The sequence below is a fragment of the Aythya marila genome (assembly GCF_965140915.1).
Source record: "Aythya marila genome assembly, chromosome: 1".
Taxonomy (NCBI): domain Eukaryota; kingdom Metazoa; phylum Chordata; class Aves; order Anseriformes; family Anatidae; genus Aythya; species Aythya marila.
Genome location: NC_139042.1, coordinates 155,206,213 through 155,221,864, shown reverse-complemented (window position 1 = coordinate 155,221,864; position 15,652 = coordinate 155,206,213). Strand labels below are relative to the sequence as shown.

At 37.5% G+C, this 15,652-nt stretch overlaps 1 protein-coding gene across 3 annotated transcripts in view; it reads right to left on the bottom strand.

The window, feature by feature from the left end:
• The window catches only part of TMTC2 (transmembrane O-mannosyltransferase targeting cadherins 2), a 261,535-nt gene that overhangs the window by 100,128 nt on the left and 145,755 nt on the right, over positions 1 to 15,652 (bottom strand). For all 3 annotated transcript variants that reach the window (XM_082773154.1, XM_082773155.1, XM_082773156.1), the window contains exon 3: positions 11,405 to 12,233. In XM_082773154.1, the coding sequence (XP_082629280.1) occupies positions 11,405 to 12,233 (829 nt within the window). The remainder of the gene's footprint in view (positions 1 to 11,404; positions 12,234 to 15,652) is intronic.

Sequence of the window (15,652 nt, the reverse complement as noted above, 5' to 3'; positions counted from 1 at the left end):
AGGAAGTGTTCTTGTAATATAGAAGAGAGATGTACGGAACATTTCTCCATATAATTAGTATTCTCATAAAATGAGGGCCAAGAAAACTAAGTTATTTAGTTTAAACACTGTGGGAACCATTGATATTTGCATTTGCATTTTATATTTTGGTCTACGTTCTTAACTTCTGTTAAGGGGTCATCCTTCCCAAAACACATTTGGGAGCAGACAAGGGTCCCCAAGTGAAATCTGAGATTCTTTGAGGAGTTCCAAGTGCAGTCTGCTTCACAGGAAAGAAGTTGAAATATTAAGACCAATGTTTGTTAATAGAAAATTCATCTGACTGAAGAAAAAAAGGCTGAGATTTTGCAACAGAGGCCATCCATGGCTGTCAACAAGATCACAAATATCCAGGACTTTGCTGGAATAACACATGACGAGAGAGCACAGTACTAGTTACCCAATTCACATTTTAAAGTTTATATTCATAGCTATAAAGAATAACACCTTTTCCTCCTTGTCGAAAGGTTGGATTCATCAGCAGTTTATGGCTTTTTTTTTTTCTTCTTCTTTCAAGGGTACTACTAAGGAAAGTAGAGTGGTGCTTCAGCCTTTAACATTCACATTTCATCAGGCAATCACTTTGTTCTAGATGGGGAAAGAGTTTCACCAATGGAGGTAAAATAGATTTCCTGAATAAAAAGTATAAAAGCTCAGTTGCACTCACTAAAAAAAGTCAATGAAGAGAGCTCCACATTTAAGGAAGGTTTCTTACAATACAGACCCTCTATATCTCACAGACACATTCAGCAGATCCGTTAGGTAATGCTTGTTAAGTGGTTCAAGCACAGAAAAGTTCACATAAGCACTAGAGGTTACTACTTTAGAAGTTGAACAGGTTTCGCGTAAGTTCTGCTAAGAGAATATTATAGTTCATACAAGCTATTTCTGTTTTTCCTATTATTCCTAAGAAATAATGAGTTTGTCAAAATATGCCACAAATTCATCCATATAATTTACAATGTTGTTCCTACAAAAACTTCACTTGTTAACAGACACACTTTGATCAAGTTACCTCATTTTCTTAACAGCAGAAGTGCCCTGTTTCTTTTTCCTAAAGGGATAAATGGTTTCTATGTACCCATAATTTATGAGTTTAATCTACTTTATGTATTGATTTTTTTTTTTTTACAGTAGGTACACAGTAATGTTGAAGCAGATTGTAGTAGAGATTTACCACCTCCTAACCATTATATATTATTCTTCTTTTTATTAAGAGTGTTATTTACATCATTTGTTCAATACTTCATTTGTTGATCAATTCCAGGGCTTTTGGAATGACAGCAGGTGAAAGAAAAACACAACTGAAAACTATGCAGAGCTCTGAAAGCTCTCCAGCACCCCGTCAACATGGGTACTGAACCTACTGAATTTTGGCAGGCAGTGCTTCGGATTTGTTTCTTAGCTCTGAAACCCTGATGCAAACGGGTATGAATGTATGACATCTTTAACCACGTTCAACACCACTGTCCAATATATGCGTTCCTCTTGCAATGTTACAGAAAATTAACTTTTTCTCCTCAAAGGATAGAACAGTGGCTCTGTCAGTTCAACAAAATCCTGAGATGATGTCAAACAGCTGGTAAGGAGGGACTGCTCTCAGGCTTCTCCATTTGCTCTGTTTAGTCTAGAGCATGGATCCCTCGTTCTCTCTAGGACATACTTGCAGATTTCAGTAATCCAATTAGCTTTAACAAGCCTAATATCAAGTGTGTGAGGGCTCTGCAACCTGACTGAACGTTAAATATCACATTAATGGAGTCTTCAGGGAGCACCCAGAATAATGGAAGCATCAAATAAAAGTGGGAGGTCTATGCAGAAATTCCCACTTCTCCTAGACACACCTACTCACTACAAATGATAGACTGCTTTATGAAGAAATTGTCACCAGTACCTTTGTTTGAGGTGCCAAGGGATAAAATGCACTTTCTTACTGTTTTTAGTTCTAGTGTAAAATGTTTTTAGGGTAACATTATAGAAATGTTTGACAGCAGAGCTTCCCCTGAGTGTTATTCAACAGACAAGTTCAAGAAGAAACACGCTTCCCAGCCACGCATCTACCACCCTCCTTCCCATTTAGTTCAGCCTTGTCCACTTGTATGCCATCCTGTCCCTCATGCTACAGCAATTCTTGGGAAGGCAATGATGAATCAGTTGACCCAAGTTAGAAAAAAAAAAAAAAAAAAAAAAAAAAGAAGTGAGAAAACATGAATTACATGAATTATGCTACCCTTAATATCTAATCCAGTCACTTTTCTTATTCACTGCAAAGCCCGATGACACTTTTGTTTGCATAGCTTTGTTAGCTACGTGCACTGCAAGTGTGTGAACACAGCAAATAAGCCATATCACAAAGCTTCACAAGGGTCAGGAACTAATCAGTGAACCAGGGCTGACCCAGAGCTCTCATGATATAATGAATTGTACTTTGTAGGGGGGGATGTGCTCAAATTGTTCTAGTGAGAGGGGACCAGAGGACCAGGAAAATAAAAGTGGAAGAGGAGAACTCTGGCACCCCAGACACGTCAGGATCAGCCCTGAGGAACACTTCCAAGCACTAAACTGACTTAGGCAAAAACTTGACAGTGTACTATATTTGACAAATTATATAACTTTTAAAACAGCAGGCGTGATTCTAAAAAAAAAAATCATCTATGACACATTTCAAAATTATCACTTATGTCCCAAGTGGTGAGCTGTAAGCCAGATGCCTACAGAAATGGAAGAGTGTGCTTAGCTGACTGAAATGACAGCCCTGGTTCTTAAGGCTAAAAGTAGATGGGTTGTGTCTGCTCACTTCCAGGAAAGGGTAACAGGGAGGACAATATCCTGGGAACATGCCAGAGAAGCCACAGGAGGGCTGGCATTTATCAGATCAAGAGAATTGTAAGAGTAGTCAAATTAGACTTGTCAGACTTGGAAAGGCAATATAGTTCGTATCTAGGAAGCAGGCTTCTATACAACACTAAAGTGGGTCTTGTTTGCTTGTTTTCAAATCACATACTAAGGCATGACAGAACCTGTGAAACTTCACCATCCAATAAACATCCATACTGGTATGGAAATATGGATGGCATGGAAGAAGGTGGATCATAAAGTGACCTAATTCATCTTTAGCCAGTAATGAAACTAAGGAAAGAGACTAAAATGATTCACTAGCATTCCTAATGAACCCATATTCTATATATCTTCTGTGTGCTGAGAACTGACAGAAAAGTTCAGTGTGCTACAGCACCCAAGCAAAAACAACGAAAGGATGCTGAGCACTCAGTTCCTCTATTTTGAGATCTTTTCTGTAGTTTCAAACAAAACTAAATTTGAGCCTTCTGCACATCCTGTAAGTGCATCAGCCATCAGCTAATTTTTGCATGAATGCAGAGCTGGCAGAAATGACACTCCAAGTCCAAGTGTTGAATAAAACACTTGGTTATAAAGGAAAGGGAGTGGGGAAAAAAATTGATTTTACACTGCCAGGAAAGGCATAAAGAGACGTCAGAATGCATGTAAATTACTGTTACATTGACATTAAAGGTTGGTTTCTCTACTAGACTTATGTAATAGGACCTCAGTGTGAACTGGTATGAAATCCACCATGAGTAGGAAAATGAAGATAAGTAACCCATGCTGAGAATCAGTATGTAAAGAAAAATTTTCCACAGCTGACGTATTTTGAAAAGAAGGTAAAATAATGGAACAACTGGGTGAGTATCTAATGCATTTAAACAAACATGCTCAGCTTGAGAAACAATCTGGATAATCTCACTTTCCTCTAATTCTTTCCGTCCAGAATAATCAAGGTAGGTCCATAGCACATGAATATGGAAGTCCCAGCCCTTAACCATACTGGAAAAAAATGTATTAGTTTTTGGCCAAAAAAAAAGACTGAACTTAATCCAATACACATAATATTATACCAACAAAACCAAACAGTCAAACAAACAAACAAACAAACAAACAAAAAACAACACACACAAAAACATCTTGCCAAAGCTAATCCCTCCTTGACCAGGGGTGGGTTTATTTGCATTGCAGTTTAGCAGAGATGAGTTTGTTGAATGATTTTGCAGAGCACCTCTGGAAAGGCGGGGGAAGAAGTAACAGCCTGATGAGTCCATGTCTCAAAACAGGGTAACAAGAGTCCATGTCTCAGAATTGTTTATTTCTTTAAATTCTTAGTATATGCAAAGGGAAAAAAAAAAAAAAAAAAAAAAAAAAAAGTCTAGCTAGTCATTAATAACAGATTCTCTTCTTACCCCCTGCTATTTAGGATTCACAGATCAGAGGTGTTGTTGGACTATGCTAAAGGAAACAAACAAAAAAAAAAACAACACATATATATACTATGCTTGTTTCCAGTCCTCTACAGACACAAAGGAAGAATATTGAGCTTTCTGGTATCCTGCTGAAGGAGAAGCAGATATCCCACAGTGACTTGGGTTTCAAAGGAAATTACAGCACTGCTGAAGAACTGAAAGACAGAATACTGTCACTGGAGAATAAATTCAGGCTTTGAACTGAAGTTTAAACCACTTTCCTTCAGCTCTCCAACATATTTAGCATAACCAGACTGTTTTGCTGAGGCTGGGTTGCCTGCGGGATACTCAAATGCTCCAGATAACTATGGCTGTTTCCCAAACAACTTACTAATGGCCATTCCTTCTACACTTTCTCATTGTCCAGGGCAGCAGTACCACCCATTTACAGAGCCCTGCACTATATTCAGTCTACTATTTTTATTTAACTTACAAACAATTCCATGCAATTCACTTACTAAGCTTTCTCTTTTAAAGCTGTTAAGACTGGCAGACAGAAAAAGTATTTTCTATTTATTTTGAGAAGTCTGAAACATCCTGTACAACATTTATCCATGAAATTCTGACATTTTGTCAGGGAAAAACAAACAAACAAGCAAAAAAACAAAAACAAACAAAAAAAAAACAAACAAACAAAAAACCCACCAAATTGGCCACAGTATATCCTATTTAATTTATATACAACAACAGCAGAACTGTATAGACATAGAAATTTATATATTGCTAATGATATTTTAAAATGTATTACTATTGCCTTTGATTTTTTTTTTTTTTTTTACTTATGTAAGATAATTTAATTATTGTGTGTGTTTCCATGTAGTACAGGAGCCAGTACATGGGTTATTACTGATGGCTGGAAACACATGACAAAAGTTATACTTCTTTTACAGTAATTTCTTCTTTAAAATAAATAAATAAATAGCCAAAGTTGAGTTTCTGAGAAAGGCTGAAAATAATAATAGAAGTCAGGGAAAATAAACATGCAAAACTTTGTCAAAAGATTAAATACCAGAGCATTTTGGTGAAGGTGCTCTTAATAAACACATTCAAAGAAGGCCATACCTTAAAACATTTCTTCTCCTTTCATCTCCTATAAATATATTAATAATCATGATATTAAAGATATAAAGATAGTTATAATCATGGAAAATATGGGTTTAGTGCACCCTTTTTACTTGAAGGAAATATTCCTTCTTCACCCAGTTTATTACAAGATGTTATAACTACTTTCCTCATTGCACTATTAGTTGCTATTTTCATTGTCTGTTGAAGGAGGAAGATGGGACTGCTTACTGACAGCTACTCTGTTAGCAAAGAATTATTTTTTAAGAGCAGATAAGGATAACAGCAGCAAGCTGTCAAATCAGATGGAAACAGCTTCTAGTATTTCCTTCCAGCCAAGTGCACAGAACCAGAGCACACAAGCTCTATGCTTACAGGCACGGATTTTTATTTATTTATTTTATATCACAGGAACAACTCTTGGGTGAGCAAAATTTGGGTACTTTTTCAAAAAAATTTAAACTGGGGACAAAATTAACTCATGAGTTGTTGTTTTGTTTTTGCTATATTTGCACTTAAAAAAATTTCTAAATTAAATATGTTTGATTGCTGCATTAGTAACACCAAACTAAAGAGGAACTTAACCCTTCAAATGATTCAATGTGGATAAAAAAAATTGAAATTTGTTATTTTGAAACATATTAAATACAAAGTATTTTTTGCCATTCAGATGAAAAGACAAGCATACTGATGCATAGATGAGATGACATGAGCTAAACTTATCTTTAAAAATTTAAAAATTCCTGAAATGTATTTAGACGATGGCATTACAGCAAACTAAACTCCAAACTAATAACACAAAATGGAATGTAAACTATACATGGTATAAAAATACAATTAGTACCTCTTATGACTACTCAAATGAGTATATAGCTACTCTGTATTTTTTTTTTCAACTGAGAAGTTTGACAATGGCTGAATTCAGACTCATGTTGACAGTCACATGCATGTACAGAGGCAGTCCTTACCAATCCTATGCTAAATTAATGATAAGAAATGAAACAAACAAAAAGGTAATCACCCATGAAGTTCCAAGTTTTAGTTCCAACTAAAACTGACCAAGGTTGAATGCAGTAAATAAAATAAAAAGCAAAGCAAGTTCTACAAATCTTCTACACGTGCAAATATAGTGGGATGAGGCAGAAAGAGGAAAGTAGGATAGGTAAGAAGCACTGTGGTCAAGAAGAGTATTTCATGATTAGAATATCTTCTGAAAACATTAAGCACAATTGAAAAATTCATACTGAGAAGAACTGAAGTAGAGGAAAGAATGGAAAGATAGAAAGTAATAGGCTCTATATTTGTATGGAACAACATATATACTCTTCTATGTCAACACCATGTCTTGGTCTTAACTACTGCCTGCTGAGAACAACATGATGATAGATGTTTAAAAGCAAAAGTGTCCTGAATGATTTTGCCAGGAAGGATTTTTTGGTTTTAAGTCTTCATGTTAATCACATATCAAGAAGATCTATACAATTTGACTCCATCATTGGAGTTAATTTTAACAAAACTTAACCCACTCACTTCAACTTTGTTTTCATGCAACAGATATTAAAGATATTTTTTGTATGTTTGTTTGTTTTCTGCAGAATAAAAATGACTATAATCAGGAGGCCCAGTTTTTATCATAACAGAAAAACTGATTCAGGAAAGGACTATAGCACACATTCAAGTCCCACTAACCTGCCCAAGATGTTTCATTAATACCAATATGCAATGGAACAAGGACAAACATCTGAGCAACATGCAAAGCTAGTTCTGAACGCAAAAGTGGTAATGCCAACTTCAGTCAATGACACAAATCCAGGGCTTATCAGACCAGGTGTGGGCACCACGATAATGCAATAATACTGCTTCTGGGAGAATCTCTTTCCTGTTACATATCGCATTGCAAAAACAGTAGTCACATATATGAATTTAGTAAGACTTGAATACATTGTTGAAATTAAGCATCCACTGAGGAACACTACACCATTTGGTATAGCAGGTTAAGTAGCTTCAGGAAAGATCTTCAAAGTTCACTTACAAATTTCATGGTAAAAAACAGAAGACTAAAAGTGACTAAAATTTCATCAGTAAATATGATTAAGCAATGGATATCTCTGCAGCATTCTAACAGCCTAAGCCTCTCTGTTATTTTCTATTTCTTTACTCAGTGCCTTTAACAGTACAACAAACATATCTGAACATCAAAGATCATTATGATAGGGACTCCAAGGTACAACATGGCCTCGAAGTAAAAGACAATGCTTTTTGAAGCCTACTCTTGGTGCTAAAGAGAAAACTTTAGCTAACAAGATGCAATGCCATTATAATTTCATATTAAACACAAGGTAACTATCAGCATAGAATGACTCACAGTCTAATTGGAAAAGATGTGACAGCTACCACCCATTTTTAACTTTGTGGTTTGTTTTTACATTTTGGGAGGCTTCCTTCATTATAAAAGAACACTCAAATAACATTAACTGCTTTACATCAGTTTGGCTGCTCATTAAGCTGAAGGTAGCAGAGAGAAACACTTGCGCCTTTCCCTCCCTTGTGTCAAAACATGCATACAACCACTTCAGGATCTATAAACTGCATTAATCAACCCTGTCTATTTTTCCCCCAAGTGCTAAGAAATCATAAGGAGGCAAGGCTCAGATCACTTTAAAGATATTTGAAATACTAGCCATAACCACCAGAGCAGTAGATGAACAAGTCTGGTAAGAGATGCAGCCGTGGAATCCCCAGTCCCCCTCCTAACTCCCTCAGGTGCTGGGAGCTGAGCACCAGCCTGGGGATGTGCAGGGCCTTGGGGCAGCCTCACCAGGGCCTGCCCAGCTGACATGGAGTATTTTTGCTTATTTGGTTTAGAGGTTGGGCTGTTGTGCTTTTTTTTTTTTTTCTTTGACAGATGAAATGAGCAATACACCCTGCTTTTGAGCATTTTTCCACACTGCCAGTGATTGACAAAAGCAGCCCGGAAAAATGTAGCCTGGAGAAAGGCCGCAGCTGCCTGCAGAGGCCGGAGGTCTCACCTGGGGCAGAACACTGCTCCCTGCCTGCATGGCCTGCAGGGTCCCAGCAGCTGGCAAAACAACAGCGCTGGCAAAGCACTTAATGCAAATTTCTTCACCGAGGATAAGAAGCCACTAAGCAACTTTGTCTGACAGTCCCACAGCAGCAGAGGAGATTAGATTCTGACACACACTGCAACACAGAAGACTTGATTATAAACCAGCACCACACGAGATAACTCCCTTTCCAAAGCTGCCTGCTGGCACCAGCACACGGATGCACCTGTGCTAGCAGCTTGCCCCTTGTGCAACCTTGTTAGCTTGGCATGTATTAGCCTGGCACATATTAGCCTGGCACATCAGCTCAAGGCCATCGCATGGCGGCATCCAGTCAGGCCAGAGCACAGATGGATCTGGAATGAAACATTCTGCTCCCTGCTTCAACAAAACTGATCTTCCCAGAGTCCTACTTCTTTATCAGTTCCTAGAGAGGAGTTCTTGAAGGGGTCCCTCTCTTCACTTTCGCCTGTGATAGAAGAAGCTTTTGTCCAGAAGCTCCTGAGAGAAGGGAGGAGCAGCGGAGCCTGCAGGGAGAAGGACCTCGCAGCTCAAAATGATCAGAAATGAGAAAATACTCATGAGGAAAAATGGCTGCGAGATGAGGAAAACAGAGAAATGAGGAGTGGCAACCTCTTCTTAGTAACCTAAAAGTAAGGAAAACACTTCTCCACCATACCACTTGACTGAACAGTCCACTGTCTTTCTGTATGAATAGCCTATTTATCACTAACATTCAAAAAAATAAAAAAAAGGAGGCAAACAAAAATAAATTGTTTTTTCTATGTCAACCTTATTTAGTTACTGAAGTGTAGTGTGAATTGTTGATCTCTTAATGCTTTGGCTAGATTGGCAGCCAGTCTAGTCCAGTCAGGCTTGCCTGATTGTATGAGAAATAGAAAATACAATTAGCATAGTCACAGCCAGGGATAATCTAGGAAGTATTCACAGTAATGAATAGAGTTGGGTGACAGGTTGCTTTAGCTGGGAGTTTCTGATACCCAGCTTTGTTACAATGTGTGTGGGCTAGTAAATATTCAACAGAAGTTTAACAGGATATTTTAAGGGGATTTACAGTCAGCTTAGTCATGTCTGTATCACCATACTGACATGCTGTCTTTGCTTTTGCATATATTACATTAATGTCAGCTTATATGGCAGGAAACCAGACAATCATATATACATTAGTCTGCACATACTAAGATGTGTATGACGAAAATAGCTCGCCTTGTCTCCTGGGAGTGCACTATACAACGGTCTGATTTCCAGACAACACTGCAGCCAATCCTAAAAAAAAAACTAGAATTTATTTTTTATCACAAAAAATTGGCTCAAAGCAAGCAGACAACTACTAATGCAGTCTGGGATATCTGGGCATCCCCAACAAGAATAAAAAAAGGAACATATGCTAACTCTAATCTTTTAATACACACTCTTTTCTTTCCAAGGAATGCCAACTTTTTAATGCAAGCTTTACATTGTCACTAAATTGGTAAGTCTCACTCACTGCATCATATCAGTGTGGCATGCTGTCTTGCTGTTCAGTTCCTTCTCATGTCTTGCCCTCATGCACTCGACTAAGTTTTAGAAATAAAAAAAAAGTAACAAAAATTGGACATGCTTGTTCACACTTAATAAAAAGTCACTTACTGCAGCAACAAATTTAATAATTTTAACTAGATTTTTACCTAGGGCAATAAAGCACAAAAAGAAGAGTTACAAAGTCAGACTGATGATTGACAAGCTACTCTAATGCTGCTTTGCAAGGCATCTCATCTGCCAAATCCACTTTTATGCTCCCTATCAGCTCACAGTAACATCTGCATTTGCCTCTTATCATCACAGCTGTTAGACTATGCCATGATATAAGTGTCTAACCAAAGTGCACAGCTCTGTCAGCAGATGACTTCGCAATCATATAATGGGCTTTTGAGCAGAGAACTGGAAAAACCCGCATGATATGCTCAAGCACTGTCAAATTTTTCTTTCATAGACAGGCAAAGCAATCAGTGATCCCTTCTCACTTCTGATGAATTGTGAATAACGAAGGCTTAGTCAATGCCTACATGGCACTCACAGGTGGTATTTTGACTGTTCTCACGTAAACTTGCTCATGTGCCAAGAGCAGTACAGCCAAGGCAGCTCAGGATCCCAGCTGGATCTGCTGTATATGCTGAAACCACAGAGCCGCAGCCAAACATTGCTACCAATCCCTACACTAACCAGTTTACTGCCAGTTTGGATGTGTTTACACTAGCTGCAGTCACATTTCATTAGAGCACAGATACAACCTTGGAAAGAAGTAGCTGGGCAATGTTACCAATGGCTGACATTTATATATTAACATGAAGGCACACGTACTTGACAATAATTCTTTACAGGGCTTGAATGCGGGAGGAACCACAGTCATTTCCTAGGCTGAATAGTATGACCTCATTTCCTCATTTTTATTATGTAGCATTGACGTTATTTGCGTCAGACAAAATTAAAAAAAAAAAAATAGCGACTCCTTAATGTTGTCCCTGCCTACTTTTTATATCTTCTGTTCATAGCAAACAGAACATTCAGTGAACATTTGAAAAAAACTCCATTAGGGCGATGGATACCAAGCTCCAAATGGAAAATTACCAGGGTGGAGCCTGTAATAATCATATTCCATCTTTAATGCCAAAATAAAGAACTAAGATCAATGAAAAAGTAATTGTCCTCTTACCTTTGGGTCTCACTTTCTGCGTGTTAATGCCAAACCTGTGGCACCTAATCAAAACACTTTCATCCTTTTTCTCATTTTTACTGAAGCATATACTGCTTTAGACAGACATTTCCTGAAGCATCTTCTTCAGAAACAGTTAACGAAATCAGACAATTCAAAGGCAAAGACAGACAGGAAGAAATGAAACATTCACCATAAATAGCAAAAATTACCTTTAGCAGGGTTTACTTTTATCCCTGACCTATACAGCATCTCCTCATTCTGCCAGTCCCCATTCCTGACAACAGTCTTGAGTCCATAGAAAACAATTAATGCAGCAGTGGAACAAAAGACCAAGTTCTTCAGAAAGCGCTTTTGGGCTTTGACATAAAGGGCCCTGACACCTACTGTAACCAGCAGGCAGAAGCCCATACTAGGAACATACAGCACACGCTCTGCTATTACAAAGCCAACATAGAAAAATAGGTTTGTGGCAGGAACAAAGGGCACTATTAACAAAGACAGAGACAGAATGACAATGTTCTCAGTTGAAGGAAGCTGCAGTTTCTGAATTTCATGCCTTTTTATGCCATTCTCTTCCTTTGATGCGAAGCTCGACTTCCCCTCCAGTGTCTTATATTCCACCTCTGAGTGACAGCTATGCCCATTAGCATTCTGTTTGCCATTCATTAAACTTCTCCCATTGCATTCTCTCTCGTTGCCAGAGCCCTTCAAGCTAAAGTAGGCGAGGAGGAGGAGTCCAGCATAGAAGGCCACAGTGTGTAGATTCCTCCAGTCGCTGACTGCTTTCAGAAGAGGCACGGCATCCATGGACCAGTCAAAGCTGAGGGTGTCTGGGCAAAGCAACAGCCAGAGATTCTTGGTCGGCAGGTAAAGGAATGTGAGTGTTCGCGTGAGAAAACTGTCCGAGTCAGCTGCTGGATTGTCAGAATTTGAGAAACTTGGGGGCTTGTTACCCATCCAGTATAAGCGGACACCCAGCAGTGCAGTCCCCCAGGAGGTCAATAATCCAATGCTGAAGAAGAGGCTTAAATTCTTCCTCTGAAATAAAGAAAATAAAGAATCATGAGTATAAATTGACACCAGCTATACCAGGTATTTAAATCATAATTCTTTTTAAATCATAAACAAACAAACAAACAAAAAAACAATAAATATCTCATACAACTGTTGGTGGTTTTCGTTGTTTGATTTTTTTTCCTTGTAATAAAACTCAGGTATTGTAAGTCTGATATTTGGCTCAAAAAATGTTGATGTTGACCATAAACTAAAAGAACAAGCTCTTCCATTTGAACTGTATCAAGGCTGTACCAGAATCAAGCCTTGAGATCTTAGGGCTGTCAGTCCTTGCTTAAGATTTCCCCAAAGTAACTGAATAATGCTCTGAAAATTCTTTATTTTAGAGTAATTTACATAACCTTACAATGGTTTCCACATAACCTCCCAAATCCTTTCTTTGTTTCTGGTTATGGCTAAAACAACGGTTTGCCTCAACTCAATTTGAAATTTAAAGACTTTTTCAGTTTAATTCTCCCTAATGAACATCTTTCCTAAAGTACTATCTTATGTATTACGTCTAACAAATACACTTTCCAAGAAGGCAAGACACGAAAACAGACACAGATTCCATGTTTAGGTCTTTCTTTCTAATTAATTACAATGATCATCTGGAGTCTTCAGATGTGCCTGTTACATAAAGCTCCATTTCATTTTGCATCTCACAGCCAAATTTTTTTTTTTTTTTTTTTTTCTTGAAGCACACCATATTAAACCACTGCTTTAAAACCTTTCACATCTTTATACCCATCTAAATAACAATATGTGAAGCATTCAGATGTCTCCGCCTACTCATGTCATCATACAAGCAGCTCTAAGAACTGCCACTTATTTATGGAATAACTCAATATTTGCCAGCTGGAGCTGCTTGTCAGGCTCTCCCCTTCCCCATTAGAAAACACTTACTTATTCATACACTTGCAGAAACATACCACTTCTGCCTGAATCAAGAAGCAAGGCTTTCTCACCTATTGCTAGGATTGATGAGCTTAAATTCTGCTCTCAATTACATGGGCACTCTACATGAAAGCTGTTTTGGATTACTCTCTTTTTGCAGAAGTATCTGTGAAAGCTAAAATAACGTGTAATTTTTGTATTTCCATTTCTTAGATGCCTTCTTTAAGAATATAAAAACTATTTGCTAAATAGCTCCAGACACAGTGTAAGCACTTTCATATTATTTCCCCCCATTATTACAAAAAATTATCTGTCGATCATTTTTCATTTTATTAGGTCTGTTTGTTTTTTTTCCATCTCACACTATGCATTCCTTGGATAGTTATTCACTGTTTCTTTACTTATTCAGAAGCAGGACCTCAGACTGGAATGTTTTATCTTATTTCTTTCAAGCAGTTCATTTTTCTCTTTTGTGGGAGGACTCTCCTCTTGATATCATGAAATATACATGATTTTGCTGCTCTACTTCGGGTCAATTGTTAATAGTTTTCTATTGTCATGTAACCAATGTTCCAGTAACCTGATGTTACTGGATGTAGTCTAGTCCTCATAACTTATTTGCTTAGTTCAAGAAAAAAAATATTCCTTTTCATATTTCTGTAGAGATTCTCCTTGTGAATTTTAAAGTATTTAGTGTCAGTTAGATTAACTCATTCAATTTTGAGGAGATATCGAAGAATGCAAAGGAGGCCTTTGTAGAGAACAAGAGAACAAACAAACTCGTAATGAGAATGACTTACGTATAATTGCCTGAAACCCATATAAAAATGCTGCACTTTTTATACATAAAGCAAAGTCTGAGTCCACATATTTCATTTGCCATATTGTATTATTATTTTTGTATATTTCTATATACTGGAAAATCAGTATTATTTGGGGTAATAAACCAACTGAAATCCAGATCTACACTTTATGATTAATATATTCCCTGGAAAGCCTACTGAAACAACCTGCTTCTATATGTAAGCTGGATAATATTTTGTAACCCATCTCAGACACTGTTCTACCCCTGGCTGCCAGAACTGTTCAAATGCTTCTAATGTTATAAAGCTGGGTAAACCAGTTATCACCAAAACTCCCAATTAAATTTGTATTTGGAATAAGAAAGTTATCCATGTTCACAAATTTTGTGTGTGTGCAAAGGGGATAATGTGGGGACGAAAAAAAAAAAAAAAAAAAAAGCTGGGAAGTAGAAGATTGGGGTTCTGGTTCATTTGTTTGTTCGTTTAATTCAGAAGAGCAGGTCTTTGCTGGAAAACTACTTAGCACCAGAAAAATTAAGACATCCCAAATACTATGCAAGTGAAACTTGATTAACAGACTTTTGCACTTTTGGGGATTGCTTACTTAGATTGCTTTGTTATTTTGTTAATACTTAACAATGAGAAGGAAATCTCCGTTCCCTAAAGTTCCAACAATTGCACTTTTCAACTAAATGCTAAGAAAGTTCAAATTACAAAGTTCTTAGACAAAGCCATGCTGCAGCAGATATGCCATTCCTCGTGGTTAACAGAGAAACCTGCTAAAAACTTTCAGATCTTCATACATCATAAAACAGTAACAATGAAAAGTTTGCCTCTTGCTCCTAGCCCTAGAACACAAACAATCTGTACCTCAAAGCTAATCCATCCTCACTGCTACAGTAATTATTTACAGCCTTCCTTTTAAGCTTAAATTTAAGATCTGTAAGGTCTGGACCCTCCAACTTTTTGGATGTATAAAGAACAGCATATCTCTATACGCAGTATTGTGTTTCATGCTTTAAGAACACTTTTCTTTTCATTAAGACTTTACACCAGTGTCAAATAAAATAGGTAAGCATGCACTTGTGGAGCTCAGAGGTATCCAGGTAGGTGATTTTTCACAGCAACATGTCTATTTATCATGCTGCAGAACACCAGATAACTAGAGAAGGAGCTCTGGCAGATTCCTGAGCTTAATTAACAGACTAGAGGAGTGGAGTGCAGGTATCCTCTTGTTGCCTTAGAGACGAGTGGTTTGCATCCCTCCACTGAGGCTTTTTGATCCATGGGTCTTCTCAAAAGCCAGAAGCTTTACATCATTTTAAAACTAACTATACATTAACTACAGCTACCAGTAACTTGTGCAACACCGAGCTACCAGTGTAAATTTTTTAGTTTCAGAGAAGATCCTCTGGATTTAGTCTAAAACCACAACTAAAATCCTCCCTAACACCAAACAGTTAAACTTCTGTCATTAAAACTTAAGGTATGATGCTTTTTTTTTTTTTTTTTTTTTTTAAATCACACAGATAAAGTTGGCTCAGAAGGAGAATAACAGACTCATTTTGTCTCTCTCAACACGTAACCTCATGCCTTTTGCACAGCTTTCACCTGACTGCCCTAGTATAGTCAGGGATAATTGGGCTTAGCTCACATTTTAGCTACAGGGTTAGCAGAGAAAACCAGAAGTGGGAAAAACAAACA